General features: G+C 43.3%; 1 protein-coding gene and 1 long non-coding RNA gene across 3 annotated transcripts in view; one reads left to right on the forward strand and one right to left on the reverse strand.

Annotated features, from left to right (window-relative positions):
- Nucleotides 1-7322, reverse strand: part of CLINT1 (clathrin interactor 1) — a 70005-nt gene extending 62683 nt beyond the window's left edge. For both annotated transcript variants that reach the window (XM_008255333.5, XM_008255332.5), the window contains exon 1: nt 7102-7322. In XM_008255333.5, the coding sequence (XP_008253555.1) occupies nt 7102-7142 (41 nt within the window). In that variant the 5' untranslated portion in view covers nt 7143-7322. The remainder of the gene's footprint in view (nt 1-7101) is intronic.
- On the forward strand, nt 7132-14961 carry LOC149126130 (uncharacterized). Its single transcript, XR_016235419.1, has 3 exons — nt 7132-7538; nt 11356-11451; nt 14582-14961. It is a non-coding gene; the product is annotated as an uncharacterized LOC149126130 (long non-coding RNA).
- Nucleotides 14962-20865: the final 5904 nt, after the last annotated feature.

Here is a 20865-nt window from a genome sequence, read left to right on the forward strand (position 1 = left end):
AGACCAATGTTCCTCAATAGTAGGCCTAAGATTTCAACCCAATGCTCATCTTCAAACCACTAACTGCTTCCTAGATCCATTAAATACTACCTGCATGTGCTTACCTATAGTGGAAAAATTAGTTTGGCTGGCAAATTACTATAAATATAAATTAATAGTGAGCCAGTATTGTGGCCCGCCTACCACACCTGTATTCCATATAGGCAATGGTTCAAAGCCCAGATGCTCTGCTTCTGATCTAGTTCCCTAATAGTGAGTCGGAAAGCAGCAGAGGATGGCCCACATTTTTGGGCCCCTGCACTGACATGAGAGACCAGTGGAGTTTCAGACCCAGCCACCACCATTGTGGCCATTTGGGGGAGTAAAACAGGCAGTGGATGGAAGGTCTCTCAATCTCTCTGTCACTGTCTCTGTCTCTGCCTCTCTTATAACTTGACCTATTCAACTAATAAAATATTTGAAAAAGAATACATAAATTAATAAACACATACAATTAGACTGGACAAGTAAAGTTCATACAAAAGGATACCTTAATAGAACAGGCTAGGGGCTGGTACTGTGGCATAGTGGGCTAAGCCTCCGCCTGCGGTGCCAGCATCCCATATGGACATCAGTTCGAGTCCTGGCTGCTCTACTTCTGATCCAGCTCTCTGCTGTGGCCTGGGTAAGCAGTGGAAGATGGCCCAAGTGCTTGGGCCCCTGCACCTGCATGGGAGACCAGGAAGAAGCACCTGGCTCCTAGCTTTGGATCAGCTCAGCTCCGGCCACTGTAGCTGTTTGAGGAGTGAGCCAGGGGATGGAAGACCTCTTTTTGTCTCCCTGCCTCTCTATAACTCTGCCTTTCAAACAAATAAATAAATCTTAAAAAAAAAAAAAAAAAAAAAAAAAAAGAATGGGTTAGATAGAATTGTGGCATAACAAGTTAAGGCTGCCACCTGCAACACTGGCATCCCTCCCAAGAGCCAGTTTGAGTCCTGGATGCTCAACTTCCAATCCAGGACACTGCTAATGTGTGTGGGAAGGCAGCAAGAAGATGGTCTGAATACTTAGGGTCCTACCACCCATGTGGGAGACTGGGAAGGAGTTCCAGGTTTCTGGTTCTGGCCTGGCCCAGTCTTGCTGATGTGGCCATTTGTGGAGTGAACCAGCAGATGGATGACCAATCCATCCATCCATTCCTCCCTCCCTCCCTCCCTCTCTCTTCTTCTCGTGTCTTTCCCTCTCTGTAACTCTGCCTTTCAAATAAATAAATCTTAAAAAAAAAACACACACACACAGTTAAATAGCTTTATCAGAAGGGTAAGGAACATGCAGCTGAGTCTGAAGGATAACTTTTTATATACAGGAACACTAAAAGTACTAAAAACATACTTTGAACCTATAGAGTAATAGAGGAAAATGTAAACAATACCATGAGGATGCAATGAGTAAAATCCAGACTGAGAAAAAGGCAAACAACCTATTTTCTCAACAAAGACACTGCTAGGGATAAAGAAAGCAGAGTGCTTCAATCTATGGATTAAGACAATTAAAGGCTAGACCCACCCATCAAAAACAAAAAGGAGTTCTGAAGCAATTAAGAAATGAATACTGAGTACCTGATATTAAGGAATCACTTTTTGTTTAAGGCATGATAATGATATAGTGATTATAATTTTGAAAAGATAATTCCTTACTTTAGGGATTGATGTATTTATAAACAAGATGTCTGAGATTTGCTTGACAATAATATGGTTTGGGGGGTCATAGCTAGGAGTATAACTCATCAAGATTAGGGAAACTGTTGAGGCAAGGTCAAGTGCCCAATAGTTCACCACAGCAGTTTATCTATTTTTGGAAATACCTGAAATTCAGCACAAAAACTAGAAAAAATCCCAGGTAGATAGCAAACCTAAACAATAAAGTTTCCAGAAGGTTAAAAAGATATTTAAGCTGTCTATATGGCTTCTTTTTTCCTAAAGGAAATAGGAAATAAACATTAGAAATAAGTAGGAAAAAAGAGGAGTACAGGAAGAAACTCAACAACGGAGCCATACTGTGAAACCTAGGAGTACTAGTGACTGGCACTTAAAATAAAAAATACTAAGTACTTTTAGTGGACATTATCAGTAAACAGATGAAAAACTACTTGTAAACTAACACTAATGGGCTCAGGAAAACATAAGAGGCAGCTAAGTGATTTTTAAAAGCACCTTGATAATAGTACTAAATAGATTAATTTAAACTACAGGAAATCTCTCTACCAGATGCCAGTAGAAGATAAATTACTTTCTCTTTGAAATTAAATTCTTAGTACCTACTGGTGTCTACTTACTAGGAGACTAATTTTTTTTTTTTTTTAACAATAACAATTACCTTCAATTGGTTCAAAGAAAAGTTGACATGGGAAGACTAGAAAGCTGACTATCATCTTATCTTTGCTTTTAAGTTCCAAGAAGCACTGGACAGAGATTTCATGGGTGAGACAGGAAAAATAAGGGGGCAAATGTGTGCAGAAAGAAAAGTAAAACCATTAATCCATACCAGTTGTAGCATGTTTGTAGTGGGAAGTTTCTTGTAGGCAGGTATTGTACATTGTGAGTTCAGAAAATTCAGTATTAAGTCAATAAATAGTAAATCTATTCTTGTTGAAATAACTGAATGAAGTACTCTGTATAAAAGCACTAGACTACAACAGTACTTTCTGGAGTCAGCTAGACTAGAACGGTACTTCTGAACCTGGTATAATATCTAAACTTTTAAGAACTAAAAACAACTAAATATACTACAACAAAAATAAGGTATGGTGAAAATGCAAGCCATCATTATTAGAAAAACTTAAAATGGATGATCTATAGCAGCTGCCTTAGGACCTTAGCCAGAGTTCTCTGAATCACTACTACAAAAAGATAAAGGGCAACTGATGAAAACAGATTTACCACTAACATCACCCTCTGAAAGAAAAGAGAAGGTTTGGCTGGGCTTGAACAATAAATAGCAGCTTTGATCTACCACTGCTGTGTCATCTTCACGGCATTCTTCAAACCTGGAGAGAAAATTAACAGAACTGGGGGCCGGCACTATGATGCAGCAGGTTAAAGCCCCGGCCTGCAGTGTCGGCGTCCCATATGGGCAACGGTTCCAATCCCGGCTGCTCCTCTTCCAATCCAGCTCTCTGCTATGGCCTGGACAGCAGTGGAAGATGGCCCAGGTCCTTGGGCCCCTGCGCCCACGTGGGAGACCCGGAGGAGGCTCCTGGCTCCTGGATTTGGATCGGCGCAGTTCCAGCCGTTGTGGCCATCTGCGGAGTGGACCAGCAGATGGAAGACCTCTCTCTCTGTTTCTACCTCTCTAACTCTTTCAAATATATCTTTAATAATAATAATAATAAATTAACAGAACTGCAGCAACTTTCAATTTATATCAGTGATGGGGAGGAGAAACAGAAACAGATACAATTTTAGCATTGCCTCAAATAATGGGTTGTAAGGCACAGGATGACTATGGTCAAGTTAGTCCCTCTTACTAGGAGTGATGCCACTTACCCCTTCCTGCCACAGCTGCCTCTTATGCAACCTGACGACCAGTAGGAGGAAACTGGCACTCCAAGCTCGGCTAGCCTATGGCTCCATCTGCTTTCTCTCAGTTCCACAATGCTCAGCATAAACAGATCCATTTAATACCACCAGGAAGTGTAACAACTGTAGAAAATATCCTCCCACCTTCCCAAAGTCTTCAAGGTCTCAAAAGTCAATGTTTGACTTACGTCATTATACTTAAGAACTGCTACTACATTAGAAATAAGTAAGCAGCTACTCTAGGGAACTCATTTGAAAGTACATTTTTCTTTCTGAAGTAAACTTCACTGGATGAGGATATGCAGTGTAAGACCCAATTTTCCTGAGTCATGAACTGTACATATTGCAAAAAATTTCAAATACACATCTACTAATTATCACTTGAAAAATTTCCCTTTCCAGCCTAAACTCTACCTGCTATTGTGAAGCACTAGTTTCAATTATTTCTTCCTTGATGGAAACTCATTTCTCTAAATTGCCATCAAAGTTGGAAAAGGTCTAACCTTAGCCCAGTCCCTTCATTTTACAGAGAGTGAACCCAAAATCTGTAGATTCATATGATTCTGTTTCAGATCACACACACAGCTAGTTTAAAAGGCGAAGTCGGAATCTGAACCCAACCCCTCAAATTCCCTAATCCAGTGACCTATCACACAGGCCTTGAGTCTATTAACTGAGGTATCAGAGCAGCCCTTAATCACTTCACTGCCTCTTCATTTCTAAGTGTCATCATTTTAAACCTTTGACAGAGCATTCAATAGATTTGCTTCACTTAAACTACAGTATTTTAAGGTACACAGTCTAACTGGACACACTGACACAGGTACATGTTCTGTTAAGATGTTTACATTTAGGGGGAAGAAATTTCTTCTCTTTGTGCTAGTGAAAGACGAAAACTAAATCCTGAGTAGCTAGTAAAATAACCCCATGTTCTAAACATACTATCATGTGTCAAACACCTACAAAAGCTTTAAAAGGTCCTTGGCAGCAACATTCTTACACATTCTTGAATAATTTGCTTCAATTTCCATTCTAAATTGGGTAATAAAAAGGAAGACAAAAGTTATTTTTCAAGAACAGGTCTTCCATTAGGTGACCTGATAACTACTCACACAGTGAATTTAACCTGCAGATTAGTAAAATTAGTGATAAAGATAAAAAATTAGAAAAGACACCCATAGCAGGAACATGGCCTTGAATTCTACCATCTGAAAACTGTACAGCTTCTTCAAATTTTTAAGTACCATAAATTTAGTCCTCTAAAATAACTCTGTTTGTTGGCGGTTTTCTTTTGCACTCCTCGGACTTGAAAGAAAGAGGTAGTTTTGGAAAGTTTTTAAAAAGTTGGGGGAGGCCAGCGCCGTGGTTCACTTGGCTAATCCTCTGCCCGCAGCGCTGGCACCCAGGGTTCTAGTCCCGGTTGGGGCGCTGGTCCTGTCCCGGTTGCTTCTCTCCCAGTCCAGCTCTCTACTGTGGCCCGGGAAGGCAGTGGAGGATGGCCCAAGTGTTTGGGCCCCTGCACCCTCATAGAAAACCAGGAGGAAGCACCTGGCTCCTGGCTTTGAATTGGCGCAGCGCACCGGCCGTAGCAGCCATTTGGGGGTGAACTGGAAGACCTTTCTCTCTGTCTCTCTCACTAACTCTGCCTGTCAAAAAAAAAAGTTGAGGCATCAGCATTAAAGCTTAGCAGGTTAAGCAGCTGCCTGTGATGCCAGCCAGGATCCCCTATCAATGGGGATTTGAGTTTTCACTGCTCCACTTCTAATCCAGCTCCTGCTAATGAGCCTGGAAAAACAGCAGAAGACAGTCACGTGACTGGGCCCCTGCCACCCACATGGGAGACCAGGAAGAAGCTCCCAGGTCCAGGCTTTGGCCTGGCTCAGCCAGGGCCGTTGTGGCCATTTGAGCAGAGGATCAGTGGATAAAAGATCTCTGTAACTCAGGCTTTCAAATAAATAAATAAATCTTAAAATAAGGTCATTTCCTAATGAACTTGGATCTAGAGGTGAACCATTACTTTGTTATAATTGGTACCCAAAAGCAAGGGGTATATAAAAGCAAAACAGCCCAAAAGTATCAGAAGGGTTTAATGTACAAATGAACACTTGTAAAAAAAAATTATTAAAGCAAACACTTCTCAAACCTGCAGTTTCTCTTAATTAAGTTTATCTCACTCTAAAATGCAGAACATCTGGTATAATTTCAAAAGTTTACTAAACTGCTTTATGTGCAATTTAATCTTCACAACCTTCTGAGTTAGGTATCATTATTTTCATTTTCTACCATAGAAAACTGGGACACTGTGAAGTTAAGAAACTTGCCCAGGGTTACAATGCTTGAACACAGCTCTGCAGGTGTGCAAACTGTGCTCCTTAGGCACTCTAATGTCTTTTTGGTTGAATAAAAAATTTTAAAATAGGTGAAACTCTAGTTTTAACTGATCTACTATCCAAACCAGTGTGCATTATGCCGTTTTCTGGTGTCAAGAAGTTTGCCATCTACACTTCCTGGTTTTGGGTTAGGTGGGTGGCACAAATGAATCTTTCTCACCACACATTGCATAATCATCACTAAAACTCAAAAGGAAGGGTTGGCTGAATTTATAAACTTCATTTCCTGCTGGCCTAGATCATACTGTTATATCTGATACACTCTATTTAAGTGTTAAGATTTTTTTATTGCAGTAAGTCACTGAAGTTTTTTCCAGTCTTAAAGAAAGTCACGTATGTACTGGCTATTTTACCTGTCTGGAAAGTTAAAAGCAGATCAACAGGATATGAAGCTGGAATGTTTTATTTTTTTAGGGGAAATTCCTTAATGACTTCTTAATGAAACGGAATGGAACAAGTGGCCCACCAAGAAAAGAAGTGGAGTGTTAAAGGAAACAAAAGAGAATAACCACACTAAGTTATATGATGATTGACTTTCACTAGTGCTGGAAAAGCAGACCATGAGTCTCCTCTTAAGTAACTTCAGCCTGACCACAATGGCCACTTGTTACACCTACCACCCACTCCAACACTCAAGCTCATTAGGATTTAAAATAAAAAGCCCAGCAAGGTTAAAAATAATAATAATAATAATAAAGACACTCCCCGAACAAGCCTAAGGTCTGTCTGTTCCACACCCTGAGGGACACCGAGGGCCAGTGCACTGCGTCCCCCACCCTCAAGCCGTCCCTGCTGCCCAGGAGGCAAAGCTCAGAGCCTGGAGCCAAGACAGTGCTCCAGCCAAGGCAGTGACCCAGCTCCAGATAAGCCGCCCCTCCTCTGACCAAAGGCTCCGTACTCGGGGGTTGGGATAGGGGAAAAGATAGGAAGGCCTGCATAGGCGAGAAGAAGGGTAAGAGAATGTTTTGAACGGGGGAGGGTCCCTTCCCAGCCTCGCCGGTAGGAACGAGGCCCCGGACCGGAGAGGGAGCCGGCCGCCGCCATGATGGGGCTGGCCGGGGTGGGGGGCGTGACGCGAACGACCCCGAGCGCGGGACCACCTCCCCTTTCCCCTCCCCCGCGTGGGCCTCGGCCACAACTGTCCCGATACTCACGCTTTGTCCACCAGCTCCCGCACCTTCCACATGTTCAACATCCTGCCCGCGCAGTTCGGGCCGCCCCCTTCCTTTCCTGCTCCCCACGGACCCCTGGATATTTCCGTGCCGGGGCAGGTCCAGGCCGGGGTCACCGCCGCCGCCGCCCGCCGCCTTGAACTCCCTCCGTCAGCTCCTTCCCTTGCCACAGCCACGGCGCTGCCGGTGACACGTCGAGACGTGGCGGCAGGGGCGCTGCGTGGGGCGGAAGTGCCCGGCTCTCCGCCTGCGGCGCGCGGGGCACGCCGGGATTTGCAGTTTCCCTGCGCGCCCAGACGGCCGGGGTTCTGAGGTTAGGCGGGTTTCGCCTATTTTCTGGTTCCCCTGCGCCAGACAATTCTGCCAACCCGGAAATTGGAGTTGAGACCCTGCGTCCTGAGCTTTGAAACCTCCTCCAGGTGATTTTGGTAACGCTGAAGTGTCTGAACCCCTGGTGCCGGTTCTAGCCGCATTCAAATGTGAAGTGTTATGTTAACAATGATTAGAAGGAAATGTGGCTGGTATATATAGTCCTCTTTGCCAGATACATCACTGTGTTCACAAATGTCCAAGCATATTGCTGGGCCTTGATTTCCACCCTTTAAACTGAAGAATTTGTATTCTAAGTCTTTCCACTCTAATTCTGTAATACAGTCGTCTGAATTTAGACAGCTACCTGATATCCCTGTGAGATACTTTGTTAGAAACCTTAGAAACTCAGTTCACACTCTGGGAAATTAGAGAAATAACACTATACATACACATATATCCATACGTACATATTTTGTATATGGTACACCCCAGAATTTGCAGGTTTGTGTTCTTGAAGCGTAAATATGACAGTATTTCAAAAAGTTCATGAAAAAGTGGAGGTAAAAGTAAGTTCATTTCAGTGTATAAAAATAAGGCTTACTAATTTGAATCCAAGAGTGGACTGTGCTACCTGGAGAATCACTGAGCTCCGTTTGCACTATTGGTATAGGCAGAGATCCTGTGAACTCTTTGTTTAATTTCATTTTTATTTGAAAGGCAGGGATAAAGAGAGAGACAGAGATTGATCTCCCATCCTCTGGTTTACCTCTCAAATGCTTTCAACTGCCAGGGATGGGACAGACCAAAGCCAAAGGCGCTGAATTCAATCCGGGTCTGCCATGTGGGTGGCAGGAATGCAAGTACTTGAGCCATCGCCTGTTGCCTCCCAAGGTGCACATTAGCAGAAAACTGGATCAGAAGCAGAGAAGCCAGGAGTGGGACCAGGCACTCCAGTATGGGATTTAGGAATCCCAAATGGCATCATAACTGCTGTACCATATGCCTACCCTCCATGATCTTTTAAAATTACCCTCATATAAATACTGCTTTCAGTGTTTTGTTGTAATGACATCACTTTTTCACTTACTTATTTTTGTCACTGCTTATGTTACCTTCAATTTCATTTGGCCCAACTGCTTCAATTTTACAGTTGTTTTCATTCTTCTGATATTTATTGAGCATCTTCTATATGTCAGAAGTAGAGAATACTCCTGGGTCCAAGCTCTTTGAAGCTTAAAGGTCATTGGAGGAAGCAGATAAATATCAAGGAAACATTTAAGATAATTGCAAATAATAAGTATTTGAAGAAAATAAGATGATGTTATCAAGAATGATGTTAGAGAAAAATAAAGAAAATATTTGCGACCTCCTTGAGAACACTGTATTTAAGCTGAACTTGAAAGATAAAAAAGAATTGTCCATAAGATCTGCAGGAAGAAGCCAGCGCTGTGGCATGGCAGGTAAAGCCACTGCCTGCAGTGCTGGCATCCCATATGGGCACCAGTTCAAGTCCTAGCTGCTCCACTTCTGATCCAGCTCTCTGCTATGGCCTGGGAAATCAGTAGAAGATGGCCCAAGTGCCTCTGCACCCGTGTGGGAGACCCGGAAGAAGCTCCTGGCTCCTGGCTTCAGATTGGCACAGCTCGGACGTTGCGGCCATTTGGGGAGTAAACCAGCACATGAAAGATTTCTCTCTCTCCCTTCCCACCTACCTATGCCTCTGCCTCTGTAATGCTGCCTTTGAAAGGAGTTTCAGGAAGACTTTGGGATTAAGGCCCTGGAAGAAGCAAATTGAAGGAATTGCCAGGCAAAAAAGTATAAAGAACAGAATTCAGAACAGAACTGTCTTGGAGCTTTGTCAAGATAGGAGTGCTTGGGCTCAGGCAAAGTGAGTTGGAGAAGGGGTGGGGAAGGTCTGGTAAAATTGAGCAGAGATATGTAGAGGAAGGAGCTATCAAATGAGAAGGCTATGTTCCTTGTTGAAAGAACTGTCAGACCCATGGTTCAAAGGATGGAATGTGGCCAAAGGAGATAAGAAAGAGAAACAATTCCGCTTAAGTAAGAACTCAGCAAGTTAACTTTCAAACCAGCCAGTCCAGAGTACACCTCCAGAATGGGCCTGGCACAAAAATACCCGCCTTCTCCACCCTGAGCCTATTTGTATGTTTATGGTAGGGCAGAGTCAGCCTCACCAGAGCTGTTCTGAGAGTACAGTATCGTCATCCACTTTGTGCTTCCCAATTCCAAGTTTGGGTGGACCTAAACTTCCTCAAGATTTATCATCACCTGTGATGTTTTCACAGTCAGCTGGGGTTCTGTAGGATGTAAGACCAAAAAAAAAAAAAACCTGCCTGTCTACATTTGTTCCAAAGAGCCCCTTCAAGGACTCAGAAAAACTGAACCAGCAGTTTGTTAACAAGTGGTCTCCTGAGACTAACCATTTGCATGCCAACCAAGTGTTCCATTTTTACCTTTTATCTTTTAAGTTGGGGAGCAGTTTCTATAGTAACTTCTTTGTGGCAATTTAAATCTGTCTACGGTAGAATAATAAACGAGAAAACACCCCACCCACCACTTTTCAGGAAAACATGTTTAAATGAGCTGACACTTTCAGTGAGGCCAATCCAACACATGTTTTGAAGGAAGGCATACTCAGCAGTGTTAATTACTCCTATGTGTGAGGAGCAGTAGTAGACAGTGGACACTGACTGCTTATCTCACATGATTGCTTCTCCCGTGTTTACCCCAGAGGAGTTTAATTCTTGGTACCCAGGCATGGTAGCCATGGAAAGGCACCTTCTGAAGCTCGCTTCAAGAGAACCAGATCCAAAAATGTGATTGAATGACAGCTTCCAGCAACCACTCCTCCGTGATCAGTTAGTCCTTAGTCTCTTTGAACAACTCCCAGCCCATAAGCGAGGACTCCTCTATAAGACGTTGTTGCCCTGAGCTCCCCAGATTTCCCCAGGGGTATGCTATAACTGGACACTTCCTACCCCATCTTCTTTCCTTCTTTGCTTTTCTTCCTTGAGAGGTGTCAGAACTTTTTGCTGTCTGAGGCTCTCCCCATCTTCTCTTGCCCTCTCTTCCCTTATTCTTTTATAGGGTCTCCCCCTGTAAATCTCTTACATTTCTGATTCCATTTTTTTTTTTTACACAGGCAGAGTTAGACAGTGAGAGAGAGAGAGAGACAGGGAGAAAGGTCCTCCTTCTGTTGGTTCACCCTCCAATGGCCGCTACGGCCGGCGCGCTATGGCCGGCGCTGTGCCAATCCAAAGCCAGGAGCCAGGTGCTTCCTCCTGGTCTCCCATGTGGGTGCAGGGCCCAAGCACTTGGGCCATCCTCCACTGCCCTCCTGGGCCACAGCAGAGAGCTGGACTGGAGGAGGAGCAACCGGGACAGGACTGACGCCCCAACCGGGACTAGCACCTGGGTGCCAGCGCTGTAGGTGGAGGATTAGACAAGTGAGCCACGGTGCCAGCTCTGATTCCATCTTGGTTTCTACTTCCTGCACTACCCAATTGACAGCAGGCAAACAAGTGCACCTTGGTTTCAGTATCTGGGCCTGTGAGTATTGTTTTTGATCATACCTGACTGTTCCCCTCTAGAAGTCAGCATATTTGGTTTCTAGTCACATGATGAGGATTGCCACAAAGAGACATGTAAATTAAGTATTGCACAACCTCAGGGGCCCCATTTATGTGCAGTACTGTGAAATAAAAAAGTTACCTACAGAGAAGAAAGGGTAGTGTATAATGAGCACAATCAGCTATGCTGTCAGACAGACCTATGCCCAAATTCTGTAATTCTCTTTCCTAGTAGCTTAGTCATTTTGATAAGTTAATCAAGTGAGTATAGCAGAATGGTTATGAACTGGAACGCTGAAACCAGATTGCTCATCTTTGAATCTTTTTTGCTTCTTAGGACTTGGAAAATGATGTGACATCTTTGTGCTTGAGTTTTCTTATTATAATGGAGGATAGGAGAAGCCTACCATGCTGCTTCAGACAAGTAAATGAGGTAATATTTTAAAAAATTTACAGTAGTCCCTAGCACAGAATAAACAGTGACAATATTCTGCTGCTAGTCATAATAGCGATTACATTCATCTGTATAATGGTAGTGTTGTTGTTTGAGTGTGTTTCCTGAAAGGTTCGTGTGCTGGAAGCCTGGCTCTCAATGTGATGATATTGAGAGATGAGGCTCAATGGAAGGTACTTAGGTCACTGCAGGCATTGGACTCAGGAGGAATGATTGCTAGTCTCCCAAACTGAATTGGTGTGTGTAGAAAGGGATCATTAGGGAATAGCAGAGTCTGACCCCTGAATCCCTCTGTTTTGCTGTCTCAACAGAGGATCACATGATGTAATATATATAACTGGCTTCTCATTGGGTTCTGCATGTGGTATATGCTTACTAAATTCTACCTTAATAATATCATCAAATTCCTTATGTGGACCTCTGCTTTGTGCTTACAAAGGACAAAAGGGGTTGTTCTAAGTATTGTAAACTTAGTCATATATGTCATTTAAAACTAATTTAAATAGAGCAAGAACATATATTAACCAGGAAACTGGGAATTTTTCTCAGGAACTTAGTAAATATCACCCAAACTCTCTCTGATTCTCCTTTCCTTTATTGTGGACAGGTTTCTTTCCCCCAGTTGGTAGAAGATAGGACTGTCACCTTGTGGGGAATAAGTACCATTTTTTCAGTTAGGCTTCCAAGGGGGGAAGAGACACTTTTGTGTTTTTTCTACTGAGTCTGACATCACAAGGATAACTCTGATTGGCCAAGTTCAAATCAGGTACCTATCCTAAGATCAGTAACTGCTAGGAAGGTGTGCCTTGCAGAATTGGTAGCCTTAGTGGAACCACATAGACTGGGAACAAAAGGGCTGTCTGAAGAAACTATGAAAAGTGCCATACCTTGCTGATGAAAGCAATTGTTGTTTGTAACTGTATGAATTAGGTGGGGTCTAAGAAATCTCTATTTTGATAAAACTTCCTGGGTGATTTTACAAGGGTTTGTGATACTCTGGAGTAGATGAGACAAGGTCCTTTCCAGGTCTCCTAATTCCACAAAAGTAGATGGGTTGGGAAGAGTGAAAGAGAAAAGAAAACCAGGGGAAAAACAGAAAAGAGAAAGAAGTCATGAAGAAGGAAAGAGTTAAGTGGTCTGAGGCTGCCCATGGCATTGTCACCATGAAGAAGGAAGGAGTTAAGTGGTCTGAGGCTGCCCATGGCATTGTCAGCATTGTGCTGCGGGTAAGCTGATAGCAGGGCACACCCTTGCTTACTCCATTCTGCCAACAGTTGGGCTCTTCTTGGCTGAAATTCAATCCCCTTTCAAGGCTGTCAGCGGGGCTCCGGTGGGCCTATTCCTGAAGCCTTGTGTGTGCTCTAAAGGGCTAACATATTTGCAAGAACGGGCAGGTGCCAGCAGGAAGAGAGATGGAGGCAGAAGTGTTCTTGGAATCATTTTCCTGTCCCCTGGGATCCCTATCTCCTTCTGTCTCCTGAAACAGGTGAGCCCACAGTGGATGAGCTGCCTCTGTTTTCCAGCCCTCTGAAAACTCTATTCCTAAGAATGTGCTGTCAGAGAAGCAACCAGGCACTTGTGTCAGTGGGGACTCATCCTGCATGGTCAAGTCAAATTCAGAGGGGAAGAACTTCAAAAAGGATCAGCTGACTGATTTCCGAGACAGGGTCTTTCTGGATAAGGTCAAGTGTCCCGAGAAAGACCCCTGTGTTTCCAAAGTTTATGCTAAATCTCCATCAATCCCCAAAATCAGTTCATCAAAGGGGTTGTGCTGTAGAGGAAGAGTTCACTGCAATGAAGCTCAAATACTCTGGTGGACAGATCACTGCTCTTTTGTAAACAGAATGTATGTGGCTAAAGACTTGTATAGGCTGGAGGACAATCAGTGGTAGGTATGCTTTCCTGATGGCATCGAGTAAACATTTAACATTTACTGGGCACCTGCAATGTGCAGTGGAATTAAATAAATAACTAAAAGTTATTGCTACTTAAGGCCAGCATTGTGGTATAGTGGGTTAAGCTACTGCCTTCAATGCTGGCATCCCCAGTAGACAATGATTTGAGTCTCAGCTGTTGCACTACCAATGCAGCTCCCTGCTAATGGGTCTGTGAAAGCTGTGGAAGATGACCCAAGTGCTTGGACCCATACTTCCACATCAGAGACCAGGATGAACCTCCTGGCTCTTGTCTTTGGTCTAGCCAAGGAATTGAGGCCCTTGTGGCCATTTGGGGGAGTGAACCAGTAGATGAAAGATTCTCTCTCTCTCTCTTTCTTCTTCTTCCCTCCTGCCCTTCCTTCCTCCCTCTCTCTGTAACTCTGCCTTTCAAATAAAATAAATCTTCTAAAAAATTATTTTTCCTCAAGGAACTTACAGTGTAGGGGAGAGAAACTTTTCTTCTGCCCTCTAATGTTCACACCCTGGGGGCTGTGAATTAAACTGACAAACAGCAGATGAACAAGGAAGTTTGTTTAATGTGTGCAATGTGCACACAAGCCAAAATGTTCAGTGATTTGTACCCCAAAGGGGTGTTCAAAATTGGAGACTTACAAACCAAACTTAGGAGGGGAAGAGGAGCAGGGAGAAAAGGCTCCTGTGAGAAGAACAAATAGGAAGGACAAATGGGTTTTCTAGGAAAACAAACAAGAGATAATACCGATTGTGATGTTTCTTGGAACAGGTATGAATGGTCTTTCTGTCTTTTTCAGGGTCATGAAACTCCCCTGGAGAGGGGCTTTATGGTAAATTTACCCTTGCATTCTTAACTGGGAGTAGAAACCACTCTCAAGAGGGAATTTACGGCAGTCTTCATTTCTCAGAAGTTTCTGCCTTGAGTCAGATAAAGGAAGTTCCAAAAAAGTCTTATGTTTGCATCTGTTGGATTCCAAATGTCATCTGCTTAAAATCATCTTTATATCAGCTCTGGGATTCTGAATGGATCTCCACATGGTCTAGGATAGAAGATAAGCATATTTCAATAAACAAAACCACAGTTAGAGTTTTAAGGAGGCAGCACAGAGAGCAGGAGGGGCTTGGAGCATCAGCCATGGTTTATGTGCAGGTACCCTCACAGAGCTGTGTGACTTTTTATATATTATTTAACCTCTCAGGTCTCAGCTGTCTCTCTGGGAAAACAGAGCTATTAAGAGTCTTTATTGGGGGGCCAGCACTATGGCGCAGCAGGTTAAAGCCCTGGCCTGAAGTACCAGCATCCCATTTGGGCACCGGTTCTAGTCCCAGCTGCTCCACTTCTGATCCAGTTCTCTGCTATGGCCTGGAAAAGCAGTAGAAGATGGCCCAAGTCCTTGGGCCCCTGCACCTGCGTGGGAGATCCAGAGGAAGCTCCTGGCTCCTGGCTTCAGATCAGCACAGCTCCAGCCATTGCTAAATGGATGGAAGACCTCTCTCTCTCTCTCTGCCTCTCCTTCTCTCTCTGTGTAACTCTGACTTTCAAATAAATAAATAAATAAATAAATCTTTTTTTTAAAAAGAGTCTTTGTCTCATTGGGTTGCTGTGAAGAGTGAATGGCATAACATCTATTAAATTTCTGGCATAGCACTTTGACCTATTAAATATAAGATCAATTATTTCTAAACTGTTTGTATCCAGAGATCTTAGGTAGTATGAGAGTTGGTATAATAGGAAACTTATTAAATCTTTCAATATGTATGCATTTGGATACTTACCTTATTTTTAAAATTTTTTAAAAAGATCTATTTATTTTACTTGAAAGAGTTACACACAGAGAGAAGGAGAGGCAGAGAGAGAGAGAGAGAGAGAGGTCTTCCATCCGCTGGTTCACTCCCCAATTGGCCCATTGCCGGAGCTGTGCCTATCTGAAGCTAACATCCAGGAGCTTCTTCTGGGTCTCCCACGCGGGTGCAGGGGCCTGAGGGCTTGGGCCATCTTCTACCGCTTTTCCAGGCCATAGCAGAGGGTGGGATCGGAAGTGAAGCAGTGGGACTCAAACTGGTGCCCATATGGGGTGCCGGCACTGCAGGCAGCAGCTTTACCTGCTATGCCACAGCACCAGCTCCTAAAATTTGTTTTAAAATTTCTCTCTCTATATATATATATACACACACATACATATATATAGATATATAATAAATATATTAATATATTAATAATACATATATTCATATATGTATTAATATCAATATATGTATTGATAAATATATGCATAAATAAATGTATATATATATATATATTTGAGAGACACAGAGAGAGAGAGAGACATGAGAATTCTCATGCTCCAGTTCACTATCCCAAATTTCAGCAATGGCTGGATTGGGCCAGGCTGAAGCCAGGAACTGGGAACTTAATCCAACTTTCCTGTGTGGGTGGTAGGGACTCAACTACTGGAGGTATCACTGCTGCCTCCCAGAATCTACATTAATAGGAATCTAGAATTAGGAGCAGAGCCAGAAATTGTGCCGTGAAAAAGAGATACAATTTCTGTCCTCTCAGCATTTACAGTCTGATGGAGGAGACAGATATGAAACAAGCAGTGCCACAATACATCTGTCATTGCAAACTGTGCTGAATGCTGTGGAAGACAAAGATGGGCTGCTATGAGCGAATACAACAGTGGTATTTCATTGAGAGTGGGTAGATAGTGAGGGCCAGGAAAGGCTTCTCTGAGAAAGTGACATATAAGGCAATGGTGCAAGGCTAGTTTTGAGCTAATGAGGTGAAGAGAAGTCCAAATAGTGAGATCAGCCTGCTCCAAGACCATTCAGCATGGTATGTTTCTGAATCTGTAAGAAGGCCCCCTGAGGATGGAGGGGAAGGAAAGAATGGACAGAGATGAATGTGGGAGGTATGCAAGGATATGCTGGTTCTTAGCCACTCAGACCATTTTCTATTCTTCATGCCTTTCTGCCATCCAGGAATGCATGACCTACATCTTCTGGCTTCTAGAGAGTTCTGCCAGTTTTGTGATGAGGGTATCAGGAGTTTGAAGAGAGAAAAGGTTATGATATTTCTTCCCCATCCTCCCTGCTTTGGGCCATGCTTCTTGCAGGAGGCACTCTACTCCTGCTGGTGTCGGTGACACCCCTTCCCCCTTTTGTGTTTCCAACTCTGTCTGCTTCTTTCTCTTACCTCCTCAGTCTTCGGATGGTAATGTATTCACTCACCCTGGTGCTAATTCCTGGGTGCTCCTCCAGGCATTGCTGGTTTCCTCACCGTGCCTGCACTGCTGTTCATTGTCTCTTCGTTATGTAATTTTTATCCCCTGAGTGTGCCATGTTTGCTGCTGGGACCCCCGCTGGTGTAAGAGGTCACTAGGTGGATCCCTTGTCTGTCAAGGATATGGCTTTTTAATATTGTGCAACAAGAAGCTGCAAGCATGCTGTAGTCACTTCCTGCTCAATTCATCTTCTCACACCTGTGGCCCCATTTTTCTGCTCCCTTATCAGAAGTCTGTCTTTTTCATAAACAGACTCTGCATCTTTACTCCTGAAGACACAGATAACCACTTATTTCTTCCCCAAACTGCTCTCTTGGCTTTCATGACCCCACTGTCTTCTGGGTCTTCCTCTATGTCAGGTTTCTTGGAAAACTTTTGTTCCTCTCCTTCCAGATTTTGGAGGGGTCACTGTGTCTTGCCATTTTCCTCCACACCAGTATGAACCCTAAGTAACCCCTAGAAATATTTTTTAAAGATTTATTTTTATTTATTTGAAGAGTTACAGAGAGGGGTAGAGACTGAGAGAGAGAGGCCTTCCATCCGGTGGTTCATTCCCCAAATGGCTGCAACAGCCGGAGCTGTGCCAATCCGAAGCCAGGAGCCAGGAGTTTCCTCTGGGCCCCCAACATGGGTGCAGGGGCCCAAGGATTTGGGCCATCCTCTACTGCCTTCCCAGGCCACAGTAGAGAGCTGGGTCAGAAGAGGAGCAGCTGGACCAGAACCGGCACCCGTATGGGATGCTGGTGCTTTAGGCCAGGGCTTTAACCTACTGTGCCACAGTGCTGGTCCCAACCACTAGATATGAAAACTGTTACAAATACCTGTTAATTTTCTCTCCAAAATATTTTTGAATCATAAATTGGACTGTATTACTACTTGCACAAAATACTTCGTGGCTTCTCATAGTATTTAGAATCCAAACTTGACCTATCAGATGTCCGCTCCAGTCTAGAAAGCTGTAGCCAGAAGGAAAGAGTGACACTATGACCCTCTGGTGGGTTAGAATGCAAGCCAAGTTCTCAGAAAGAGGTGGTGGTGGGTGGGTCGTGGGCTCAGCTGGTATTGCTGAAATCTGCCATTGACAGGAGGCAGTACAGTTTTCTGTTACATCATATTTTTTTTTCCACCCATCCCTTCCTGAGAATAGATCTCCATGATACTGCTTGGGTTTTTTCAGTTTCAATATCGAAGTGACCAAACTTTGGTTCATAATTTGTTTACAACTATTCCCCTAAGGTAAGGTTATTTCTGATAATTTCATTCTTTTTTTTTTTTTTAAGATTTATTTATTTATTTGGCCGACACCGTGGCTCACTAGGATAATCCTCCGCCTTGCGGCGCCGGCACACCGGGTTCTAGTCCCGGTCGGGGCACCGGATTCTGTCCCGGTTGCTCCTCTTCCAGGCCAGCTCTCTGCTGTGGCCAGGGAGTGCAGTGGAGGATGGCCCGAGTCCTTGGGCCCTGCACCCCATGGGAGACCAGGATAAGTACCTGGCTCCTGCCATCGGATCAGCGCGGTGCGCGCGCCGACTGTGGCGGCCATTGGAGGGTGAACCAACGGCAAAAGGAAGACCTTTCTCTCTGTCTCTCTCTCTCTCACTGTCCACTCTGCCTGTCAAAAAAAAAAAAAAAAAAAAAAAGATTTATTTATTTATTTGGAAAGCAAACTTACAGAGAGGCAGAGGCACAGAGGAAGAGAGAAGTCTTCCATCCACTGGGTCACTCCCCAGATGGCTGCAATGGCTGGAATTGAGCTGATCAAAGCCGGGCTGATCAAAGCCAAGAGCCAGGAGCCTCTTCCAGGTCTCCCACACAGGTGTAGGGGCCCAAGGACTTGGGCCATCTTCTGCTGCTTTCCCAGGCCATAGCAGAGAGCTGGATCAGAAGTGGAACAGCTAGGCCTCCAAATGGTGCCTATTTGGGATGCCAGCATTGCAGGTGGCAGCTTTACATGCTACGCCACAGCACTGGCCACTGACATTTTCATTCTTGATATGTTGATTCCAGTATTTTTATGATACATTCTTTTCTTTTACATTTTTAAAAATTTATATAAAAACAATAGATTTCATGTATCTCATAGGTACAATTTAAAGAACATAATGATACTTCTTTTTTTTCTTTTAATTTTTGTAATAACATTTCAGTTTGTTTTATAATCACAGGCTTAATCTTCCACTAAATAAAAAATTCAACAAGTAGAAAATAGAAAGACCCTTGTTCCTCAGGAGTGTTGACAAAGGGTATAAACGATAATCAAATCCCAAGAAGGACATACTTTTTTCTTTTTCTTTTTAAGCTAAGTGTCTATTCTGGTGGCACCTTAGAGTACAATTGCCTCGAGTTTACTTTGGCTTTTTTTTGTGATTGTGTCTGTCCACGGATGCTGCATTCCTTCTGTGCTTTCCTTCAGTTCACTTGAAGTATCACTTGTGTCTTAGGGTTTCTTGTGAATGTTATTAAGCCTAGTTCCTCTTGGACAGATTTAACTTCAGAATTTCCCCATTTTTGATGATTCACACTGAAAAAAGTGGGTTAGAGACCTAGTGTGGGAAGTCTAAGATTTGACAGACCCAAATGCTATTGGGAGGGGAGGGAAAAGAAAAAAAAAATAGTACAAGTTAACAATAATAATACAGGTTAAATCTCTTTTTTCAAAATTTTTCTTAATTTTTTTTAAATTAAGACAGTAAAACATATCTATTCATCCTCTATCTACTCATTGACCCAGCAGTTCAACTCCTAGGTGTTAATCCACGAGAAATGAAGTTTTATCAAAATTATCATATAATAATGTTCTTAGCAGCTTTATTCAGAATACTAAAAAACCAAAAATAGCATGAATGCACATAAACAAGGTATGAGTCAACACATTGTCGTGTGTGATTTGAATGGAGTACAGCTCATCAATAAGATGGAATGAATTGCTAATACGTTCAGCAAAATGAATGAATTTCAGATGTAAGCAGAAGAAGTAAGCAAAAAAGTTAGACACAAAAAGTTATGACTACATTTATATAAAATTCTAGAACAGGAAAATCTAAGGTGAAAAAAATTAGAACTGTGGTTGACTGAGGTGGAAGGAGTGTTAAAAATAAAAAGGAATGGGCCGGCGCCGTGGCTCACTAGGCTAATCCTACTCCTGCGGCGCCGGCACACCGGGTTCTAGTCCTGGTTGGGGCGCCGGATTCTGTCCCAGTTGCTTCTCTTCCAGTCCAGCTCTCTGCTGTGGCCCAGGAGTGCAGTGGAGGATGGCCCAAGTGCTTGGGCCCTGCACCTGCATGGGAGACCAGGAGAAGCACCTGGCTCCTGGCTTTGGATCGACACAGCGCCGGCCATGGCGGCCATTAAGGGAGTGAACCAACGGAAGGAAAACCTTTCTCTCTGTCTCTCTCTCTCACTCTATAACTCTCTCTGTCTCTGTCTCTCTCTCTCTCTCACTGTCTAACTCTGCCTGTAAAAAAAAAATTAAAAAAAATAAATAAAAGGAATAGACACTCTGGGCTGGCATTGTGGTGCAGTGAGTTAAGCTGCTACCTGTGATGCTGGCATCCCATATGGGCCTCTGTTCAACATCTAGCTGCTCTACTTTCTATCCAGAACTCTGCTAAAGCTCCTAGGAAAGCAGTGGAAGATGGCCCAAGTACATGGGCCCCTGTACCCATGTAGGAGACCGGATAAAACTCCTGGCTCCTGGCTTTGGTCTGGCCCAGCCCTGGCTGTTGCTGTCATTTGAGGTGAGAGCCAGTGGATGGAAGATCTTTTTTTTTCTCTTGCTCAGTCCCTTCCTTTTCCTTCTCTGTAACTCTGCCTTTCAAATAAATAAATAATATTTAAAAAAAAAATAGACACTTACTTTAACAAGATAAGTAGTCTTGAAAGGCCATAAATAAAAATTTGATATTTTTACCCTTTCACAATAATTTTTTAAAGCCTTGATATACATTTTTCTATATTTATACTTACAGATACAAATAAATATACATGCTATACATGCACATATGTAAATTTTTCTTTTGAGGGATTTTTTTGAGAGGCAGAGAGACAGAGGGAGAAACAGACAAACAGATATAGACAATTCCCATTCATTGACCTACTGCTCAAATGCCCTCAGTGGCTCAATTTAGGTCAATGCAGGGAGCAGGGCACTCAGGCCTTGTATCCCACATGGGTGGCAGGATTCAACTACTTGAGCTATC

Source organism: Oryctolagus cuniculus, chromosome 6 (assembly GCF_051225735.1).
Source record: "Oryctolagus cuniculus isolate XC-2025 breed Fujian yellow rabbit chromosome 6, ASM5122573v1, whole genome shotgun sequence".
Classification (NCBI taxonomy): Eukaryota; Metazoa; Chordata; class Mammalia; order Lagomorpha; family Leporidae; genus Oryctolagus; species Oryctolagus cuniculus.